Below are 23,686 nucleotides of genomic sequence, written 5' to 3'. Positions count from 1 at the left end.
CGTCATGATGTTTTTCAAATGTAACAGATTTAAATATTGCACGTGAAAATATCTGTCGATCTATTCAGCAGAAAATAAAGGTTACTTTGTATTTTCGAAGCGTTTTAGCAGTGAATGTGACAAATGAACTCGACGATATTGTCTGTCATTTGTTAGACACCAAATACAGCGTTGATAGCTAATTTCTAAATAATTTATTGTACTTTGCTTTTAATAATATAATCTCTGCCATAGAAAAATTAATATTTTATAGTATGCAAGGAACTACATATTTTAAATAATTCATAATTATTTATGGTGCTCTGTTTTTAATAATATAATCTCTACCACAGAAAAATTAATATTTTACAGCTTTCCTTTTCCCCTTATATTTTCGATTATCCCTAGTAAAATCAAATATCTAGATTTAATTTCGACTTAAACGTTGCAAAAATATTATTTAAAAACTCAATTAACAATGAAACACCTAAAAAAAAAATTCATTTTCAATATTTCTTTTACCATATCCCCTAATATTTGAAAAAAAAAAAAAAAAGAAGAATCCAATCGAATAACCTCTAATAATATCGTTCACAGTAGGTACAAGAACGGAGGAGTAATAACAAAAATTTTCGCCATTGTTGATTCGCTGGTAAAACAGCGTTTTTAATCAAGAAGTCGAATTCTTTCGTTAACCGATGATCCGCTACGTGTATTATACTTTTCCTCTGTATTTTTCCGCCTCTCTTTCACAAACTTCAATTCCACGCGCCATCTTTCTTCTCCGGTTTACATCGATTGAATAATAAAAAAAAAAAAAGCAGACGTACCTATCGACAGTGGTCATTTTATAAACGTTGTCGAAGATGTTTCCCCGTTCGGATCGGACACTCTGGTCCTTAACGCTGTCCCCGTCATCGTGGCTACGGAAATGGAGCGTTCTCGCGTTCGAGAAATCCGGCTCTTCGGTATTCATTATCCTCCGGTGTTCGAAGAAGTCAGAGAGCCGCGGGTAACACGGAAGTCGCACCGCGGTGACGCGAAACGGATCACGGTTGAACGTTTCCAGGCCTCCCTCTCGAGGACTCTGAATATGTATTCGATGGCCGTATCGCGATTCAAGACCGTGTTGTTATTCTCCGCTGATTTCAAAGAGAGCTTTAGAGACGTCGGTTCGCGGCTGAACAATCGTCTTGAATTACGTCTGCGTCTCAACCCACGGTGTTGCCATTCAAGGCGATGTTCTTTTTGTTTCGCCAACATGGCGTATAACATTGCCACTTACGGATTTTCGTTTTCCGGCAAAGTCAAGGAGGGGAAATGATTCGTTGTTGTTTCACGATCTTCGTTCGATCGAACATCTTTCACGAGAAACGAATCGAACGTAACGCGAGTTTATTGTTACTTGGTGCGAATAAAATTCAAATTTTAAAAGTACAGTATATTCTCCACAAGTGTCAGTCCGCAAGGAAGTTAAACCTGACACTCATGAGAGAAATTTAAGGGTGCACTGAGGGAATTTCCAAGTTTCATGGACCTGAGAGGAAGTTCCAAGTCAATTGTTGGTCAAGATTCAAGGGTCCACTGAGGGAATTTCAAGTTTCACGGGTCTGAGAGGAGCTTCCAAGTCAATCGTGGGTCAAAATTGAAGGCTGAGAGAAATTTAAGGGTGCACTGAGGGAATTTCCAAGTTTCATGGACCTGAGAGGAAGTTCCAAGTCAATTGTTGGTCAAGATTCAAGGGTCCACTGAGGGAATTTCAAGTTTCACGGGTCTGAGAGGAGCTTCCAAGTCAATCGTGGGTCAAAATTGAAGGCTGAGAGAAATTTAAGGGTGCACTGAGGGAATTTCCAAGTTTCATGGACCTGAGAGGAAGTTCCAAGTCAATTGTTGGTCAAGATTCAAGGGTCCACTGAGGGAATTTCAAGTTTCACGGGTCTGAGAGGAGCTTCCAAGTCAATCGTGGGTCAAAATTGAAGGCTGAGAGAAATTTAAGGGTGCACTGAGGGAATTTCCAAGTTTCATGGACCTGAGAGGAAGTTCCAAGTCAATTGTTGGTCAAGATTCAAGGGTCCACTGAGGGAATTTCAAGTTTCACGGGTCTGAGAGGAGCTTCCAAGTCAATCGTGGGTCAAAATTGAAGGCTGAGAGAAATTTAAGGGTGCACTGAGGGAATTTCCAAGTTTCATGGACCTGAGAGGAAGTTCCAAGTCAATTGTTGGTCAAGATTCAAGGGTCCACTGAGGGAATTTCAAGTTTCACGGGTCTGAGAGGAGCTTCCAAGTCAATCGTGGGTCAAAATTGAAGGCTGAGAGAAATTTAAGGGTGCACTGAGGGAATTTCCAAGTTTCATGGACCTGAGAGGAAGTTCCAAGTCAATTGTTGGTCAAGATTCAAGGGTCCACTGAGGGAATTTCAAGTTTCACGGGTCTGAGAGGAGCTTCCAAGTCAATCGTGGGTCAAAATTGAAGGCTGAGAGAAATTTAAGGGTGCACTGAGGGAATTTCCAAGTTTCATGGACCTGAGAGGAAGTTCCAAGTCAATTGTTGGTCAAGATTCAAGGGTCCACTGAGGGAATTTCAAGTTTCACGGGTCTGAGAGGAGCTTCCAAGTCAATCGTGGGTCAAAATTGAAGGCTGAGAGAAATTTAAGGGTGCACTGAGGGAATTTCCAAGTTTCATGGACCTGAGAGGAAGTTCCAAGTCAATTGTTGGTCAAGATTCAAGGGTCCACTGAGGGAATTTCAAGTTTCACGGGTCTGAGAGGAGCTTCCAAGTCAATCGTGGGTCAAAATTGAAGGCTGAGAGAAATTTAAGGGTGCACTGAGGGAATTTCCAAGTTTCATGGACCTGAGAGGAAGTTCCAAGTCAATTGTTGGTCAAGATTCAAGGGTCCACTGAGGGAATTTCAAGTTTCACGGGTCTGAGAGGAGCTTCCAAGTCAATCGTGGGTCAAAATTGAAGGCTGAGAGAAATTTAAGGGTGCACTGAGGGAATTTCCAAGTTTCATGGACCTGAGAGGAAGTTCCAAGTCAATTGTTGGTCAAGATTCAAGGGTCCACTGAGGGAATTTCAAGTTTCACGGGTCTGAGAGGAGCTTCCAAGTCAATCGTGGGTCAAAATTGAAGGCTGAGAGAAATTTAAGGGTGCACTGAGGGAATTTCCAAGTTTCATGGACCTGAGAGGAAGTTCCAAGTCAATTGTTGGTCAAGATTCAAGGGTCCACTGAGGGAATTTCAAGTTTCACGGGTCTGAGAGGAGCTTCCAAGTCAATCGTGGGTCAAAATTGAAGGCTGAGAGAAATTTAAGGGTGCACTGAGGGAATTTCCAAGTTTCATGGACCTGAGAGGAAGTTCCAAGTCAATTGTTGGTCAAGATTCAAGGGTCCACTGAGGGAATTTCAAGTTTCACGGGTCTGAGAGGAGCTTCCAAGTCAATCGTGGGTCAAAATTGAAGGCTGAGAGAAATTTAAGGGTGCACTGAGGGAATTTCCAAGTTTCATGGACCTGAGAGGAAGTTCCAAGTCAATTGTTGGTCAAGATTCAAGGGTCCACTGAGGGAATTTCAAGTTTCACGGGTCTGAGAGGAGCTTCCAAGTCAATCGTGGGTCAAAATTGAAGGCTGAGAGAAATTTAAGGGTGCACTGAGGGAATTTCCAAGTTTCATGGACCTGAGAGGAAGTTCCAAGTCAATTGTTGGTCAAGATTCAAGGGTCCACTGAGGGAATTTCAAGTTTCACGGGTCTGAGAGGAGCTTCCAAGTCAATCGTGGGTCAAAATTGAAGGCTGAGAGAAATTTAAGGGTGCACTGAGGGAATTTCCAAGTTTCATGGACCTGAGAGGAAGTTCCAAGTCAATTGTTGGTCAAGATTCAAGGGTCCACTGAGGGAATTTCAAGTTTCACGGGTCTGAGAGGAGCTTCCAAGTCAATCGTGGGTCAAAATTGAAGGCTGAGAGAAATTTAAGGGTGCACTGAGGGAATTTCCAAGTTTCATGGACCTGAGAGGAAGTTCCAAGTCAATTGTTGGTCAAGATTCAAGGGTCCACTGAGGGAATTTCAAGTTTCACGGGTCTGAGAGGAGCTTCCAAGTCAATCGTGGGTCAAAATTGAAGGCTGAGAGAAATTTAAGGGTGCACTGAGGGAATTTCCAAGTTTCATGGACCTGAGAGGAAGTTCCAAGTCAATTGTTGGTCAAGATTCAAGGGTCCACTGAGGGAATTTCAAGTTTCACGGGTCTGAGAGGAGCTTCCAAGTCAATCGTGGGTCAAAATTGAAGGCTGAGAGAAATTTAAGGGTGCACTGAGGGAATTTCCAAGTTTCATGGACCTGAGAGGAAGTTCCAAGTCAATTGTTGGTCAAGATTCAAGGGTCCACTGAGGGAATTTCAAGTTTCACGGGTCTGAGAGGAGCTTCCAAGTCAATCGTGGGTCAAAATTGAAGGCTGAGAGAAATTTAAGGGTGCACTGAGGGAATTTCCAAGTTTCATGGACCTGAGAGGAAGTTCCAAGTCAATTGTTGGTCAAGATTCAAGGGTCCACTGAGGGAATTTCAAGTTTCACGGGTCTGAGAGGAGCTTCCAAGTCAATCGTGGGTCAAAATTGAAGGCTGAGAGAAATTTAAGGGTGCACTGAGGGAATTTCCAAGTTTCATGGACCTGAGAGGAAGTTCCAAGTCAATTGTTGGTCAAGATTCAAGGGTCCACTGAGGGAATTTCAAGTTTCACGGGTCTGAGAGGAGCTTCCAAGTCAATCGTGGGTCAAAATTGAAGGCTGAGAGAAATTTAAGGGTGCACTGAGGGAATTTCCAAGTTTCATGGACCTGAGAGGAAGTTCCAAGTCAATTGTTGGTCAAGATTCAAGGGTCCACTGAGGGAATTTCAAGTTTCACGGGTCTGAGAGGAGCTTCCAAGTCAATCGTGGGTCAAAATTGAAGGCTGAGAGAAATTTAAGGGTGCACTGAGGGAATTTCCAAGTTTCATGGACCTGAGAGGAAGTTCCAAGTCAATTGTTGGTCAAGATTCAAGGGTCCACTGAGGGAATTTCAAGTTTCACGGGTCTGAGAGGAGCTTCCAAGTCAATCGTGGGTCAAAATTGAAGGCTGAGAGAAATTTAAGGGTGCACTGAGGGAATTTCCAAGTTTCATGGACCTGAGAGGAAGTTCCAAGTCAATTGTTGGTCAAGATTCAAGGGTCCACTGAGGGAATTTCAAGTTTCACGGGTCTGAGAGGAGCTTCCAAGTCAATCGTGGGTCAAAATTGAAGGCTGAGAGAAATTTAAGGGTGCACTGAGGGAATTTCCAAGTTTCATGGACCTGAGAGGAAGTTCCAAGTCAATTGTTGGTCAAGATTCAAGGGTCCACTGAGGGAATTTCAAGTTTCACGGGTCTGAGAGGAGCTTCCAAGTCAATCGTGGGTCAAAATTGAAGGCTGAGAGAAATTTAAGGGTGCACTGAGGGAATTTCCAAGTTTCATGGACCTGAGAGGAAGTTCCAAGTCAATTGTTGGTCAAGATTCAAGGGTCCACTGAGGGAATTTCAAGTTTCACGGGTCTGAGAGGAGCTTCCAAGTCAATCGTGGGTCAAAATTGAAGGCTGAGAGAAATTTAAGGGTGCACTGAGGGAATTTCCAAGTTTCATGGACCTGAGAGGAAGTTCCAAGTCAATTGTTGGTCAAGATTCAAGGGTCCACTGAGGGAATTTCAAGTTTCACGGGTCTGAGAGGAGCTTCCAAGTCAATCGTGGGTCAAAATTGAAGGCTGAGAGAAATTTAAGGGTGCACTGAGGGAATTTCCAAGTTTCATGGACCTGAGAGGAAGTTCCAAGTCAATTGTTGGTCAAGATTCAAGGGTCCACTGAGGGAATTTCAAGTTTCACGGGTCTGAGAGGAGCTTCCAAGTCAATCGTGGGTCAAAATTGAAGGCTGAGAGAAATTTAAGGGTGCACTGAGGGAATTTCCAAGTTTCATGGACCTGAGAGGAAGTTCCAAGTCAATTGTTGGTCAAGATTCAAGGGTCCACTGAGGGAATTTCAAGTTTCACGGGTCTGAGAGGAGCTTCCAAGTCAATCGTGGGTCAAAATTGAAGGCTGAGAGAAATTTAAGGGTGCACTGAGGGAATTTCCAAGTTTCATGGACCTGAGAGGAAGTTCCAAGTCAATTGTTGGTCAAGATTCAAGGGTCCACTGAGGGAATTTCAAGTTTCACGGGTCTGAGAGGAGCTTCCAAGTCAATCGTGGGTCAAAATTGAAGGCTGAGAGAAATTTAAGGGTGCACTGAGGGAATTTCCAAGTTTCATGGACCTGAGAGGAAGTTCCAAGTCAATTGTTGGTCAAGATTCAAGGGTCCACTGAGGGAATTTCAAGTTTCACGGGTCTGAGAGGAGCTTCCAAGTCAATCGTGGGTCAAAATTGAAGGCTGAGAGAAATTTAAGGGTGCACTGAGGGAATTTCCAAGTTTCATGGACCTGAGAGGAAGTTCCAAGTCAATTGTTGGTCAAGATTCAAGGGTCCACTGAGGGAATTTCAAGTTTCACGGGTCTGAGAGGAGCTTCCAAGTCAATCGTGGGTCAAAATTGAAGGCTGAGAGAAATTTAAGGGTGCACTGAGGGAATTTCCAAGTTTCATGGACCTGAGAGGAAGTTCCAAGTCAATTGTTGGTCAAGATTCAAGGGTCCACTGAGGGAATTTCAAGTTTCACGGGTCTGAGAGGAGCTTCCAAGTCAATCGTGGGTCAAAATTGAAGGCTGAGAGAAATTTAAGGGTGCACTGAGGGAATTTCCAAGTTTCATGGACCTGAGAGGAAGTTCCAAGTCAATTGTTGGTCAAGATTCAAGGGTCCACTGAGGGAATTTCAAGTTTCACGGGTCTGAGAGGAGCTTCCAAGTCAATCGTGGGTCAAAATTGAAGGCTGAGAGAAATTTAAGGGTGCACTGAGGGAATTTCCAAGTTTCAATGGACCTGAGAGGAAGTTCCAAGTCAATTGTTGGTCAAGATTCAAGGGTCCACTGAGGGAATTTCAAGTTTCACGGGTCTGAGATGAGCTTTGAAGTCAATTGTGGGTCAAAGTTGAAGGCTCGAGGACTGAAATTGAGGTAATCTCCAAAGGCTTGATGGATCTGAGAGGACGAAACTGTGGCCAAATTGTAAGTTGCCTGAATTGTTTATCTTTTTAATCAAATTTGTACTTTATTTTTGCAGGAAATGTCCCGATTTATTAGTTCCCATCGAAATAATAGGATTGTCACATCGCGTTTGATAATAGGGACTTCAAGTTCTCTTTCGTTTCTATTCTGCTTTCGTTCGATACTTCCTTCGCAATTTCTGACGAGTGTTCTATCGAAATTTTTCGTCAACGATATAAACTCGCAATTTCCCTTACTGAATAAAATTAAAATAAATTTCCTGGCCGTTCTTGATCCAAGAGAAAATACTAAAATGGTTCGAGGTAGGAAGAAAATCTATTTTACAATGTCCACCTGTGTGGACTGTGTCTATAGTCAGTTGTACGTTTCTTCGATGGTTAATTAAACATTCTTTGGACGAATATTTCGAGCTCGTATCTCCAATTCTAAAATGAATTTTGTCGCGAGTTCGATTCTGAGTTCCTTTATCAGAGGTTTATATAGAAATTCTATCAGTACGATTTTATGTGCGTATTACTATGAATTCCACTGTTCTCCTTCTGATTATCCACAAATAAGAAAGATATCCTAATCATTTATCCTCCTACTCCATTTAATAATACACTTTTCTTACAGCACTTTGTTACTACGATTTTGCATATGCAATAAAATAAAGATATTCTAATGATTTATCCTCCTATTCCATTTAACACTATACTTTTCTTACAGCACTTCGTTTGTATATGCAATTAATTTCTCCTCCTGTTCCATTTTGCAATGTACTTTTCTTATCACTAACCCAATGTGTTAATTTCCATCAATCACAGATATCCACATATTTCTTCGGCTGCAGTAAGAAACCAAGCGATAGTCTTTAAGTAGTTCGTAAGATAGAATAAGTTAGCATAAGGCGATCGAAAATATTCTTCTCGACGATGGACAACGTGGGATGCGTTTTAAATTTAATTTTAGCTAGTTCGTAAGATAAAATAAGTTAGCATAAGGCAATCGAAAATATTCTTCTCGACGGTGGACATCGGTGGGATGCGTTTTAAATTTAATTTTAACTTTAATTAAGTAGTTCATAAAATAAAATAAGTAACTATAAGATAGAAAAATTGTACCAAGTATAATGTGAGCGCTTTCTTACAGAGATACGCGACTCATTTGTGACATGAAATATAATTTCTATCGTCGATTTAAGTTTCTTTGACAAATAAGTACGTTTCAACGATCTTATTACTTTCTCGTTGTGAAATCAAGTTCGGAGGATTAAAAATCAGGTTGACCCTTGGTCGTAAATTTAAAATAGCCATAGTGAAGGTGAAATTATTATTTTAAATAAATGTTTCTATACGAATTAAGAATCTATTCAACGTTTGTTTGTTGCAATACCGTGAAATAAATTGTATTATATATTTTCTCAGTTTAGACTGAATTTAAAGTTCGTAAGGATTAGAAATCAGGTTGACCTGTGGTCGTAGATTAAAAATAGCCATAGTGAAGGTAAAATTATTACGTTAAATAATTGTTTTTATACGAATTAAATATTGATTCAACGTTTATTTGTTGCAATACCGTGAAATAAATTGTATTATATATTTTTTCTGTTTACACTAAATTTAAAGTTCTGTTTACATGTTATAACAATTAGAATGTAGACGTTTTGCCGTTTCACGGTTTTTCCTCTGTTAATTATGTGTTTATAAATCATTTCAAACTAAAGCAGCACCATGCCCACCCTTAATTAAACCGTCTCAGTAGTTTACCGTAATTAAGAATCTATTTTCGGGATTTATACGAGAATTTTTGAATTTTAGTAAATACTAGAGTCAGTGCATCGCGTATTGAAATAATAGCTTCATCCCTAGTTCGTTTATTATTGAATATTTTTACGCGTTTAACTTATGCTTCTCCCCAATTCTCGTCGCGTATTTTATTCAAATTTTCTTATATTCTAGAATCGAAAAAGATACGAATTCGCGTTTTTTCTTTTGATTCTTTCAATTTTTCAATTGCATTACGCATTGTTGCAATAATTTCTATCGTTACATTTAATTCTAATTGTTTAGCAGCTTTTCTGCTGCTATCGACCCTACATTTTACTGACACTTGTGGAATCGACCCTACATCTTCTTTTTTTTTTCGCAATCGACCCTACATTTTACTGACAGTTGTGGAATCGACCCTACATCTTTTTTTTTTTTTACGTGGAGGTAGTCCGACTCTATGTGATAAACAATTGGCAACCAAACGGTGGCTCTCCCTCTACATTCGACGGATAATGTGTACAGGTATTTAATGTAATTTTTTAGCAATTTGTTTTTGTAATTCATCCAAAGCGATATATTATGAAATTAAATTAATCACTCAATAAGTTTTAACGTTAGATTGTTTCCTCGATATGGCCATGGTGGTCATCAGTGACTGGAGTGCCTCAAATGTTTAGAATAATTCAAATAAAATTAATGTTGTCAACTAAAAATTTTGAACGTCATAGCTAGCTAGACATTATTTTCAATTGAAAAAAAAAATTATAAAGCATAATACTATAATCCTATGCTTAAAATGTATTTTCTTGTGGCCGCCTGATAGCAACCTGTAAATCTGACGTGACAGTGAACGTGTTAATAAGTAAATGGTGTTCATTTTCATCAGAAAAATCTCATCAATATGTTAGGAAAAATTTCAGATGATGAAAAGTAAAATTAAAGAAATTATATTTTTCTATTATGAATTGTCGAGCCGTGAAATCTCATAAAAGAAACCGACTGGTGTAGCGTTACACGTTTGACTGACTGCGAGCGAGATAACATGGGCGCAGCAATGACGCAGCCTAGGGGTAGGACCATCTATACTGTCACTTGTAGAATCCAAACTTACTGACTCTTGTAGAGAATTTACTGTACAAGTCTTCTCTAACAATTGTAAATTTCGTTTTGTAGTCTGAGTCGCTAATAACCTAACTTTAGTGGTTGACGCGACTGAAAATAAATAAATTAAAACAAAACATTGAAACGGGCCGTGAAAGTTTTAAAAGTTTTAAAAAACAATTCAAACTTTTCAACTGAAATTGTGTATGTTATTTTGTGTAACTTTGGACCATCTTTTGATTAACATCGCGAAAAATATGTTAGGCTTCCCTTCTTGGATCATTTTAAAGTGTCTCTGTTGCAACTCAATCTCCTCAAGCTTGTTCAACCGACTGTCACGCAAATCGAAGTTTCCTTCTCGAAATCGCTGATACCATTTTTTACGTGTTTTGAGATACAGTGATTTCACCGAAAAGCGAACAATTCATTCCAGCTGCTTCAGTGAACACAACTAATTTTTAACAAACACAGATGGCGTTGTTTTTAAAACTACCAAAAAGCGGGAAAATATTTGAATTTAAAATAATTATTAGAAAGTAATAAATCTAAAGAGGTCGAATTAATTTACACACCTAATAAAATATAATGTTTATGGAATTGGTAATAATAATAAATATCGAAGAAACGATACGTTCGATATATGTATGTGTGTGACGAGATGAATTTTTCCGCCGTGCGTTTCCATTTCTTGTTTTGCAAAAAGTTAATCATCAGCACGTGTGCAAAACGACGTGCCTCCAGAATGAATCAATTTCAATATCTACCGTGGCGAGACATTCGATAAATCAGTTTACGGTCGCCCATAATTAGAAATTCAGAAAAACGATGACTACGCCCGGTGTATCTGGGCACACGTGAAACAAGACGAACAAGCGACCGGTAATGGTGACGTTGACTTTTATAGTTTTGCATTTTTCAATGTCACATTCAAACACAGAACACGTGTCCACCAATTATATTTGTGGATGTAACGAAAATTTTCCAGGCTCCGTTATAACGTTGAATAATTTTTCCCGGGATGAAAGGAACGAGATATGTACTTCACGAAGCGATCATTTTTCTAATCCAATGTAGTTGGTTGACTCGTAAAATATTTAACGATACCGGTTTTCACGTCTGACGGGTCGCAGTAAACGCGCGATATGAATTTTTCAGCATATTATAAGGACTACCAACGAGTTATTGTCCCGAATGAAATTATTTGCGGAAAGGACGAAGGTCAAGGTTACGTCTCTTTTCAATAATCGTTACTTCAATTGCCAGACGATAATGATTTTCTACTTTATTCTGTGAAAATTATATGTAAAAAGATTATAAGTAAAAATTATACGGTAAAAAGATTATATATATTTATAAATGTGTTCACGTTATTAATTCCCAGCGATTTTCTTGTCAATTTTGAGTAGATAATTAAAATTTGTAATGGTTTTCACGTAACGACAATATCACGAATTTTTTTAAAATTATAGCTATAATTTTTGTTATATTATACGAAAGAGGCTGTCGAGACGAGTTCAACGACCTATGACACATAATGTTCAACCTCACTCAAAAATGAAGAAAATACTTTGGAGACATAACACTACATTTTTTACTGTAGCTATCAGTGGATAAAGTTACATAACACGTTCAATATGATTCCTATTTTGTATACTACAGTTTTAACGGCTGTAACTCGGACACAAGGTCATGCCGGACTGTATGTATGCATGTTTATATGAACTGTCTTTCTTATTTTTGTATGGTGAAAACATCACTAAAGTTATGCCCATGTTTTATGCAACAACTTGTATATACATATTTGTGCACTTAATATTCCAGACTGTATTAGAAGTTTCAAAAGACTTTTAACACGCACGATAAACTTCTTAAATCTTTAATTCTTTGGAACAGTGTTGATAATGAATAAAAAAAATTACCGTGAACTGCCTGAAACGTCTGAAATCTATCACTTTCGGGACAGCCAAATTTCTCGATTTGAACAGACCATTTTGCACCTTCTAATAAACTCTGCAAACAAAATAGACGTGTGTTATATTTACATTTTTATAAACAGGAACATTTTTCTCTTCTACATTTCTCTTAATTATTATCAGCGATATGGTTAGGTTAGGTTCGACGAATAATTACAATAGAAACCAGTCATTACAACCTCTATTATTAAGATAAGATAAATACAATACACAGAAAGTATGTATACTTTCACAAATGGAAAAGTGGTTGAGTCAAAGTATCGAGAATTATCGTACACCGCTTTCACGGAGTTATTTGCATAGTGGTTTTATTATTATTCTTGAACGTCTTTTGCAAACTGCACGGCTCAGCGGAGAGTTTAACGTGCAAATACCTTTTAAAAATGTGTTATGTTACGTATATGTATATATGTACACGCACCATTTGTTTCGTAAAAGATAACGTAGGCGAACGTGTTGCACACCCGGCTTCTTTCGTCTAATATTTTTCTCATGTTATATTGTTAATTTGTTGTTGCCATGGACACGCTTAGGTTGCGTGTTTATTGTAATGGCGTATTATGATTTACAAAGGATGATTTACCCATTATTCATTGTTATTTCGTTGTACAATATTTTGTCGAAAAATATGAAGTTTTTGTAATTTTAGCTAATGTTCTTTATTTTTGCTTTTCCTACTATTTTTATGTATTAGTTAAGTACATTAAATATTTCAGTCATTAAATAAAAATTAGGTTAGATTCGAAAAGAAAGTATTTGTCTTAGTTAGGTAAAATAATGAAGAAAATAGCTACATATTTATACATAGTCCAGTAACATTAATTAATTCATTGAAAAGTAACGAGTTACCTGTATTCTTTTGTAAAAAAGATAAATTTACTCATAATTTATTCCGTGAAATCTCAGTTACGTGAACCATAATTACGTAAATAAAATTTGCGCGGGAAACTTGTCGTTTTGTACAATGGGATACGTATTAGGTTACACTAGCAAAAAGAATATTTGGTTTCGTGGTTTGTTATATTGCCTCAGTTCGAGAATATTATATTTGCGTCACTAATACATATACGTATTTATCTGCCTGATTTGAAATACACTAGCATACAAGTTAATCATTTCGATGTCAAATTATTCGATTCCGTATTCCGAAGGCATACCGTTTTACTTACAACAACCTTCACGATTTTACATATTCAGGCTATGTTCGTAACTCTACCGTGGTTTTCAAGGTTCGATAAATCCTTAAATGACATACTTAATGTACTTACAAGACAATTTAACGCCACCGTCTGGTAGTTTCTTCTGAAACGCAGATGCACTGACGAAGTGGTACACTTTCAATATTGTTGCTAATTTTGTATAATAATTAATTTGACAAACTATTTCCTATAGATAAATTATGCACTATTGTAAAAATATTAAATATTGCAAGAATTAAATCGTCTTTTGAGTATTGCGCAAGACGATTTGTACTCTAATCACTTTTCAAATAGCGGCATTAATTGTAAGTTGCAAAGAATTGAAGTAGTTACCGAACCAGTACGCAGCAACGCAACCGCCATCTAGCAGAATTGGGATATAGTAAATGTATACTAATTGCCGCAAGCATGGTCGCTCGTTACTAGTAAACATTTACGAAGAGAGTTTAGATTTTTGTGGAACACTGCGGGAAAATATAAAAAAACATGGCTAATCCGAATTTAACTGATATGACAGAAGAGGATGCGGCTGATCTTCAGTTTCCAAAAGGTACGTTTCCTTCTTGGATTAAACAGGAAGAAAAGCAGGGAATAGTTATCTGCATCTAACCTATAACCGTGTGACATTTGTCAACGTCCTTTTTGGTAACAATTTACGTTCAACGACATAACACGTCGAGAATCAATGTCTGATTGTGCAGCATGGCCTAAGGTAACGATTATCCTCTTTCAGACTGCTCATCGAGTAGAACAGAAAAGATCGAGCATGACGTAGAACTCGACGTGTCAGTCGTGAAGGATGAAATCATTACTTCAGACCCAACATGCCACATATGCAAAACTGCTTTGACGGAGCCGTATATTCGTTGTGCTGTGTGTAATAATATGGAATTGTGCCCTCCTTGTTTCTCCAATGGATCAGAAATAGGCAATCACAGAAATGATCATGACTATATCATCATAAAGAATGAGTTTCCCTTGATCAATGGAAGTGGTTGGACAGCAAAACAAGAATTAGAGTTCTTAGATGTTTTGCAAGAATGTGGTTTTAGTAATTGGGTTGACATGGCCAAAAGAATGCAAGGGAAATTAGCCGAAGAATGTAAAAATCATTATCTTCAACATTACATTGATAATCAGACCCTACCAGGATTGCCAAAAATTGAAGAAACAAAAGCAAGTCTATTCAGTTGTGAACCCATTCCTTACTTGTATAAATTGCAGGATTTGGAAGAGCCTCCACGCTTTGCATCCAATACACTTAATTGTAAGCTCTTGGCTGGGTACAACCCAGCGAGGTCAGATTTTGAAGTGAATTTTGATAATCATGCAGAACTGTTAATCTCTGAATTAAACTATGATGAATTTGATATAATTGATGATAATTATGAATTAGGAAAAGAGTTGCAAATAGCAATAGTACAAGCATACAATAATAGACTGAAAGAACGTATGAGAAGAAGAAAAATCATACGTAACCATGGACTGATAGCATTTAGAAGAACCATATCTTGGATACAAAGATATGAATGTACAATTACTAGAACACTTGCTGAAAGATTATTAATTTTTATGCAATTATTAAGTGGTATAGAATTTGATTATTTTATGGAAGGCTTACATAGAGCAGGAGAACTTAAAAATTATCTCCGGAAACTTTACGAATTCCGCAGTAACGGCTTAAAACATTTCCATAGCGTTCCAATGTTCCAAAAATTGAGCAAACTTAGGCAAGAAAATGACAAGGAAAGGAAGCAGTATTTAAATAATCCGGAATATAGTTGGAAGACTATATTACCTGGCTACAGTGTTAATTTTAACAATTCCGTATCGAATACAATGTCACAGCGGAAAGCGGCACCGCCACTTGCAATTAAAGGTCTTCCAGGATACGAAAAGTTAAATTCGGCGGAAAAAGAGCTTTGTTCTGTTACGCGTATAGTACCCAACAATTACCTTGACTTTAAACAACTTTTAATAGCAGAGAATAAAAAAAGTGGTAGTCTTAGGTTGGCACAAGCTAGGGTTCTGCTTAAGATCGATGTAAACAAAACACGCAAAATATACGATTTCCTTACAGAAAAAGGGTACATAAACAAACCGAGTCAATGACACACGTTTCATTAATACATCAGAATTATGTATATTATGTTTTCGTGGGTTCTGCCAAAATTGTGATACTAGAAATTAAGATTTATTATTCAGAACTTAAAGTAAGAGTTTAAAAAAATCGACTGAGTATAATAAAGTGAGTATAGTTAATGATATACAAAGAATAGTATAATTAATAATAGAACGATGTGTATATTAATATATAAAATGTGTGTAAATATATATTTAATATTTTGTTTATGCTTTGTACGGTCGTAAATAATATAATAAAATGTATTTCATAAGGTATATTAATAAAACTTGTCTAAAATTTTAAAAATGTGATGTTTAATAACAACAAAATGTACCTTGATTTTAATTGCACTAATTTAATAAAGTATCGTTAATTACACAGACGATACCGAATTTATAATAAACACCATGTGTATCGTTTTTTTTTTCTTAGAATTCGAAAATGCAGAGACACTATTAATCTCGGAAGTGTCGATGCTACTGGAGCACAGGAAAGCACAGAATGAATCTGCGGAGGAAGAACAAGAATTTTCCGAAGTTTTCATGAAGAGTTTAACGTACACAAACAGATTTCGTCGTTTTAAAAACAAAGAAACCATCGCGGCTGTAAGAAAGTAAGCGCGCTTCATATTGTAAAAAGTTTGCACACGCAAATTATAACTTCAAGCGTAATGGTATTCACAGAAACTCATTAAACTGTCTGTTTTAGTTTGCTTATGCAGAAGAAGCTTCATAAGTTTGAGCTAGCATCGCTAGCGAACCTTTGTCCGGAAACTCCGGAAGAAGCGAAAGCCTTAATTCCCAGTTTAGAGGGACGATTAGAGGACGAAGAACTGAGAACAATATTGGACGATATCCAAACAAAGCGATCTTTACAATATTAAAATACATTTCGTGTGTTTCACTGTGATCATTTTGTACATCTTTCATTAAAATTTTCCCTTACAGTTGTGTAATTAATTTTAAAACCTCTTTCTTTCAAGTATGGACTATTATTTAATGTAAATCATTTGGAGTACAGAGCATGCAAACAGTTACATACACATTTTATTAAACGTTCTATGTAGTAACACGAAAATAAAGATGCAATTTTTATAATGCAAAGTTTTGTTTATTTTCAAACTAATCAATTTGCAGTAACCGATTACATAATTCTAACATTCGACGATCAGCTGAAGAAATCCTGTTAAGCACTCGGGTACTAATTTCCGCGTACTTCGAATATTGCACTAGGTGCCGTCTGAAGATTGAATGTATTGCGTTGAGAGTCTGACGGAATCCTTTGGATTCCTGATGTAACTGCTGGTCTGTGTACTAACACTCTGTGGTCTTAAGCTAAGTCGGCCTTCTTATCGAGTCGTCCCTTCTCCAAATCTTCTAAAATTTGAAGAAGGGACGCGAAGGGAGGTTCTTAAAATTACTAAGTGATCACCCCTTTCCATTGCGCCCGGAGCGCGTCACGTTCTTGGAGCGGGGATGACGAAGCTGGTCCTTGCTGGATGGAAATTTGACAACAAGGAGGAAAAACCCGGCCAGGTCAACTCTGACTCTCCGACTCGTTCAGAAGGTCAGGTACCGAGAGGCCTCGGTAAATGCATCGGTTTCGAAGACCCTTTGGGGGTGACTTTATGATACCTTGCCTTACTGACTGAACAATAGCCTATTCTTTAATATTTGAGAAATTCTACGTGCCGCATGTTGGCTGCAGACCGGTCTGCTAAATTAAAAATAACGGTTTGCTGAACTAGAAATCACGTATCATAAAATCGTCCCCTTGCTGTCCTAACAAATCCCTCGGAAAGAAAACGGCTAATCTTACTAACGACAACCGTACATTACCACCGGATAATCGCATACAGTTAACTGCACGCGAGAATGGATCCTCATTATCACCACATCGCCGTTGAGCATCCGTTAAAACATCTTCGATCGTTTTCATTTTTGTTGTTCTCTCTATGGAATAAAACGCGCGGTAAGAATCAACGACGACGTTGTGTATAATTTGGTATGCAACGTTAGGGTGTTTCTTTGAATTTATTTTTTACACGTTAATTCACGATATTTCCCTTACGACGTGGTTTCAATCTTTCGAAAAGGAGGAAAATTGTTTAAAGCGATCGTAAAACAATTCGCGAAAAAAAACACTGGACAATGTGAGATCCGACTTGATAGTAATACTGCGTATGAATTCTTAACAATATTCCAGCTACTCTTAAAGGAACGATGGAAGGCCAACACAAAGCTAAATTACCACAGCAGTCGTGTGCATTGTCGCCTATTGCATTACTACGCGATGCAGTCATGACATAAAGTTCAGAGAAACTAGGCACCATAAGACCATATTTAGACGCAGTTTCCCTTCTTGCTCGTTGTTCGACGCAATTTCATCGGGAATCACGTGTCTATAATCGTCTTGTACGACGATACAACTTCATTCCCTTAACGTGACATAAGAAGCTGTCACAAAAATTCACCGATGAATATTCAAGCAAAAGAGAGGCAAAACAGAGAACTGTGCCATCGACGTCTCTTTTTCACATAGCATGGAGCGAAACGCCATCTTTGACGTGAACCCAGACCCTCTTGGTAACATAGAGAGGAAACTCATCCTGACAAAAAGATAAACGGTTTCATCTTCTAAAATGTCAAATAATTCATAACGTCAACCGCTATATTAAATCTTCGTTGAAAATGCACAAGTTCACCACTGCTGTCACAATTATTCCCAGTTCGTGGATAATAAATGTGGCAAATAAAACGTCACGTTTGTGACAGTTTATTGATCAACCGTGTGTTTGACCAACGTCTACGAACACGTAATTTTCCATCGTATTTCATACGTTCGGAGTCGTGGAAAATGTAGCAATCGTATAATTCGCCATCGGTTCGTTTATCGATGGTTTTAATCATCGTCAAAATAAGAACCTCTATATTTAGCGTGTTCCTTAGTTTTATACGCGTTTCTCGCCTCTATTTACTCCACTCGGTTCCGTCCATTTACTTTAATCGTGTGCGTGCTATTGAGAAAAGCGGACCTCGCTATAGGTGGTATACGATAATCGGTCCTTCGATTACTCCCACGAAGGAGCCTTTTAAGATAATTACTTAGCTCGTTAATCGTCTTGTGAACTCGAAGAAAAATACGAGTCTGTTGGATCCATGTAGAAGTATGTAGTAAGATAGCAGAATCGAGTCGATTTGGAAAGAAACGTTATCTCGAAACGGCTGCAAACTGACCGTGCCGGATACCTCGATGGAAAGATTATCTTCGTATCCTATTTTATGGCCGTTTACGATAGTTAGTGTCTCCGGTCGCCGTGCAAGAATACACGCAACGAACGTTTTATAATAACTGAAAATGGAACGCGGATCCTAACTTTAATGCTTAATATCGAGAGACATATATATATACATATGTATGCTCGCGTTAGTTTAAGTATGTATCATTGAATTTTTCTACTTGTCTCGAACACGTCCGACACGAGAGTGTTGCAATGTTGTGGAGGTATTAACGGTTAAGTTATAACATACTTTATAGACTATAAGGAGTTTGTAGACGGCGTTCGAAGAATCGTAAAACGTCATACTATGAGAGGCGTGCTTTTAATCGCTCGAATCGCTACTATTTCAGGGCGTTTGCTGTCTTGTCGATTATATGGGGTTCAGTTGAAACGTCTGACGATGTTTAAAATTGACTAAAGAAGCATTGTTTTTGGTACTATGGAATTTTTAATGGTGTATTAATAGTTTATGAAGAAAGGAATATTAATAATGTAAAAAAATTTGATCCTTTTATTTTTATTTTTATTTTTATTCAACAATTGCAAATGTCAATTTTTCTGTTATTTTTCTTTCAGATTGTTTTTTGTGGTGTTTTACACACAACAAAATCAGATATATTGAATAACCGCAAATAATATATAAAGAACATCCCTCAGGATATGCTAGATGTAACTGCAATGTGACGAGGATTACTGGAAAGATGTAATTTTTAAGTAGAAATAAAGGAGTTGTAAGAGTATACAATTAAAGATTCAATAGTAGAAAGTGATGCCTCTTTATTTCACTTTGAAAACAATCATGTGTCGATCCTGTAGATAGAAAAGGATAAATATAGTAAATTAGTAAAAACATAAGTACCGAGATATTTTACAAGCATTTCGGACGTAATAAGACTTTTCCAATTTATAGGAAGAAATATGAAACGTGGTAGATGGTATATTGGGATCATAAAGGAGTCAGCCGTAACATGAAAGTAATCGTAAAGTATGTCCCATGTGCAAGATACACTTCGTCCGGCTCCTTCTAGTAACCCTTCCGATGTCTCTTCACTGGTTACTCTGGAACGATGTTATTTTCTGGAAATTGTCTGGTAAATGGAGGTCTCGGAATAGCTGTATTCCTGAGAGCAGAGGCTAGAACAGTGTTACTGAAACGCTCGACAAGGCTGCGTACAGTCTACCGGCCAATCGATAGAATCAATATGCATAATGTATACACGCGAAAGTGCTCCACAATGCTCTCCGATATTGCTGTTGCCTTTGCTCGATGATATCAAAAGAGAGAGGGGGGAGAGACAGTGAGAGACAAGGGAGAGACACGAGAGAAAGAAAGGAAGAAAGAGCGGAAGGAGAGAAAGGAAGAGACAGAGAGAAGGAGAGAAAAAAGAGAGGAAGGAGAGAAAGGAGAGACAGAGAGAAGAAAAGAGAGAAAGGAGAGAAAGAAGAGACAGAGAAAAAGAGCAGAAGGAGACACAGATAGAAAGAAAGACAGAAAGAGAGGCAGGAGAGAAAGAAAGAGAGAAAGAACAGAAGGAGAGGAAAGAGATACAGAAAGAAAGAGCGAAAGGAGAGGAAGAAGCGAGAGAGAAAGGGGAGAAAGAGAGAGAAGGCTCCCATGCGCTTCAAATTCTTCACAGGATTTTTATGGTACGAAGGAAACGTAGCTGTTTAATAACGTATTTTCAACAAGCCATCGAAATACATTGATGAAATCGCGAAATCAACTACGTATCGATTGATCATTTCATTGAACGCACTCGAAATATACCCACTTGTTTGTGTTATGAATTAAAATGTATTTTACGAATTTTTTTCCCCCTTGAAGTTAAACGAACTTGTAATACTTCAACGATTCTCGTTAATGAACGATACGTTTTTCCTAGCAGCGTACAACTTAAGGTTTTAAATCGGTTCATTGCACTTCGATGATAACGTTCATTCAAAGGACATCTATCGGCATGCTTTGCTGCATTTTCCAATTCGTTTCGATTCCGTGTCTGCTGCGTCTGCTATGATGCATTGTTTCAAACAGACGAGAAGAGCTTTCCAATCTTACTTCCAGTGTAATGAAATTGCTTCGAATCGTACCCGATGGAACGAAATCGAAACCGATTAAAGACTCTGGTATTCTCGCAGTTCTTATCGATCGGATAATGTAATTAAGTATTCGGAAACGTGTCACTTCGGAGGAATAATAATAAGATTATAAAGTTTATTACGTTAAACGGTATTATAGTTTTATTTTCAAGGGAAAAAAAGTAAATGTTTTGAACTCGTTTCAATCGTACGATACGTAATGAATGAGTGTATTAGTAAATGAAATCGTAATAATTCGAAATGCGCGCACGTATAGTATGTATCGCGCGTGTCGTTCTTTTGTTTACGAATTACGACGAGACGTACACGAGGAAATCTGTAAAGATTTCGATACGAGGACCAAGATTCGGAATGGCCACTGTATTTTTCTGGCATTATTCTTCGAGCTAGAGGAAAAAGGGAAAGAAAAAGTGCTATCATTTCAGTAAACACGAATCGCGGTGCATCGGCCCTGCAAGGTAATTTGCAACCGAGCGAGGGCGCGAGTTTCGTTCGCGGTCGGCCGGGCGTCGTGGTTGGTTCGGACTCGGAGCCCGAGAGGAACCGATCACGGCCGAGGAGGACCGAATGCGCGAAGCGCCAGCGCTGAGCCTGAACGGAGCGCTCCGGTCAAAATATATTCAGTATATTCTAAACAAGCGCGCGACGTGCTATCACGTTTTGTTTGTGCGCGCGAAACCGTGTCTCGCCGGACGGAACGCTCAAATATCAACGGTGACTTTGTACCAGTGCTACGATTACTTAAAACCAGTGCGTATGGAATTAGTTCGAAACTAGTTCGTGATCTCTCAACGAATCGAACGGCTCTCGCGTGTTAATTCGGAAGAGAAATAACGCGGTAGAAGATATGAGAGGAGAGACTGCCAACTGTGAGTCCGGTATTATACGCGTTCGCGGCCCGCTCTTAACTCTTTCTTTCTTTCTTTCGTTTTCTCTCATTCTTTCGTTCTCTCTTCATTCTCTATCTATTTTCCTCGGTCTCTTTCTCCGATTCCCTCTCTCTCTCTCTCTCTCTCTCTCTCTCTTCCCCTTCTCCATTTCTTCGTTCGTCTTTCGTACGCTCCCTCCGGTGATTTTCTCTTTCTTGAACGCCTCGTTCTTCTCTCTCTCCTTTGCTCCGACGTCGTCTCGTGGGGTCAGTGCCTGCTCGATCGGATCCTGAGCAGGAATACACACCGGAGGAGGAGGACGATTTCCCTCGTCGCGAGACTTCGAATCGCACACGCGCGCGCCACGCACGCAGCCACGCACCTTCCGAACGAAACAGAACGAAAAAACTCCTTCCTTGCAAGGGGTTTTTCTTCTTGACCCCAGTGAAAAAAAAACTGTACCAGTGGGATCTGTAATCCGAACGAGCAGGGATGTTCGAAAAGCCGCGAGGCAACGTGTGGATTCGCTGACGACATGACATCAACGACCAGTGAAGCGAATCGTCGGCGAATCGACTTTTCTTTCGACGAAAGTATTTCTCATGTGTGATGATCGACGTGTGAGACTCCCGTATCTCGTGTAAACTCTTTTCAAGTGTAGGAAACTCGTGCTCGTTATCTCTAGCTACTTTTCTCGTGTCTCGTTTTTCTATTCCATTCCTCTCTTTTCGGTCTCTTTCTCTCTCTTCCTCCTTTTCTCTGTTTCATTCTATCTCCCTCTTTCTCTCTCTCTCTCTCCGACTCTCACGTTACATCTCTGTGTCTCGACCCTACCACCTCTCTTGTCGCGTTTGCTGTTGTCGCTCTTCTCGACTATTTTTTACTGACCGAAAAAAAGGACCACGCGAGTGATTACGGGGGAAAAAAGAGACTTTTTCGTAAAAGGGAATCGACAATTTGAAATCTGTGTTTTTGTTTACTTAGAGGCGGGCTGCACACGCGACTTCAAAACTTCGAAGAAGAGGTAAAAAACATCCCGTTCGAAGAATACGTCTATTGTTGACGTTTTTGTACGAGAGGTGAGTAAGTTTTGCCATGTTCGTTCTGTCATTGACGTGTGACTATTATTGAACGTGTTGTTCTCTGGCTGCGTCTAACTTGTTAACGCCAAAGCACATGTTTCGTGCAAATGTAAAAAAAAAGAGTAACATTCCACGGTGTCGATTCTATTCAAAACATGCCCCGTGTCACTGCGTACCATCGTGAATATAACCTAAAAACATATGCGAGTCATGCTTGCCGACGGATTCTTTAGGTGATAACGTTACGTATGTTTTTCGTTCAATTTCGTTCGCAGCGACTCATCTGTGTATTATTGACGCCCCAATAAGACAACTTTGACCGTGATACAATTTTTTCCCCGACATTTCTCCATCCGAGTGTTATCGAGTTTACGATGCATCGCTGCGCACGTAAATACAAATCGTGTTAGTCTAAGCGGAAAATCTCGAAGGAATGGTGTTTTTCTAACTGAATGGCGGGGAATTTGCAGAACGTATGCCTTTTTATCACGCGAGCTAGAACTACTACTATGCCAATTCTTTACTATCCGCTCGACATTGGTGGGCGACTTCGTCTTTGCACGTTTGTCACGCAAATGCCCGGAATATGGAATTGTCGTACCGCAATTGTGCCGATTAGGTTTGCGTAGCTCTATTCGGCATCGCGGCGGCATTCACGCGAAAGCCTTTGTGCATGGTAAATATTATCGGTCCATTTTATTCTGAATGAAGTCGACTCGCATTCAGTATCGACGCAATCACTATAAATAATAAATAGCTAGTAATACGCGTCACTCGTGTTTCAAAGCGCAACGCACGTTCGCGTTAGAAAACACGTAGAACGGGAAAAAAAGAGAGGAGAAGAATTAGAGAAGACGGTCGGTAAATTACCTTATTAGGAGGACGTAGAACAGATGGGAATTTTTCTTTTCTTCACATTTCGAACAGATGATCGAGGACACTTTTATCGATCGAGTCTCGTTATTTCCAAGCACTCACTGGCGTTCGTCACGCAGACGAGTTGGACACACGTTAATATTGAGCAAGCGTTAGGTTGGTTAGGGCGTCGAGCGTCGCTACCGACTGTTATTTTCACGTTTCGAATTTAATTTTTGT

The 23,686-nt window shown here is 38.8% G+C and overlaps 2 protein-coding genes across 3 annotated transcripts in view; one reads left to right on the top strand and one right to left on the bottom strand.

Annotated features, from left to right (window-relative positions):
• LOC108573422 (membrane metallo-endopeptidase-like 1) overlaps positions 1–955 on the bottom strand; it is a 44,299-nt gene extending 43,344 nt beyond the window's left edge. The window contains exon 1 of the mRNA XM_017935865.1: positions 810–955. Within this exon, the coding sequence (XP_017791354.1) occupies positions 810–955 (146 nt within the window). The remainder of the gene's footprint in view (positions 1–809) is intronic.
• Positions 956–13,566: 12,611 nt separating this feature from the next.
• On the top strand, positions 13,567–16,146 carry LOC108573460 (DNA-directed RNA polymerase II 16 kDa polypeptide-like). 2 transcript variants are annotated; one of them, XM_017935915.1, is made up of 3 exons: positions 13,567–13,688; positions 15,696–15,876; positions 15,972–16,146. In XM_017935915.1, exons 1-3 carry the CDS (start codon positions 13,625–13,627, stop codon positions 16,144–16,146), a joined length of 420 nt encoding a protein of 139 aa, XP_017791404.1. In that variant the 5' UTR covers positions 13,567–13,624. The 2 variants fall into 2 exon arrangements, with proteins under 2 accessions (XP_017791404.1, XP_017791402.1); XM_017935913.1 differs by lacking the exons at positions 15,696–15,876; positions 15,972–16,146 and adding an exon at positions 13,872–15,250.
• The last annotated feature ends 7,540 nt before the right edge of the window (positions 16,147–23,686 follow it).

The sequence above is a fragment of the Habropoda laboriosa genome, unplaced genomic scaffold, assembly GCF_001263275.1.
Source record: "Habropoda laboriosa isolate 0110345459 unplaced genomic scaffold, ASM126327v1 scaffold92, whole genome shotgun sequence".
Lineage (NCBI taxonomy): Eukaryota > Metazoa > Arthropoda > Insecta > Hymenoptera > Apidae > Habropoda > Habropoda laboriosa.
This window is presented reverse-complemented; position numbering and strand designations above follow the sequence as displayed.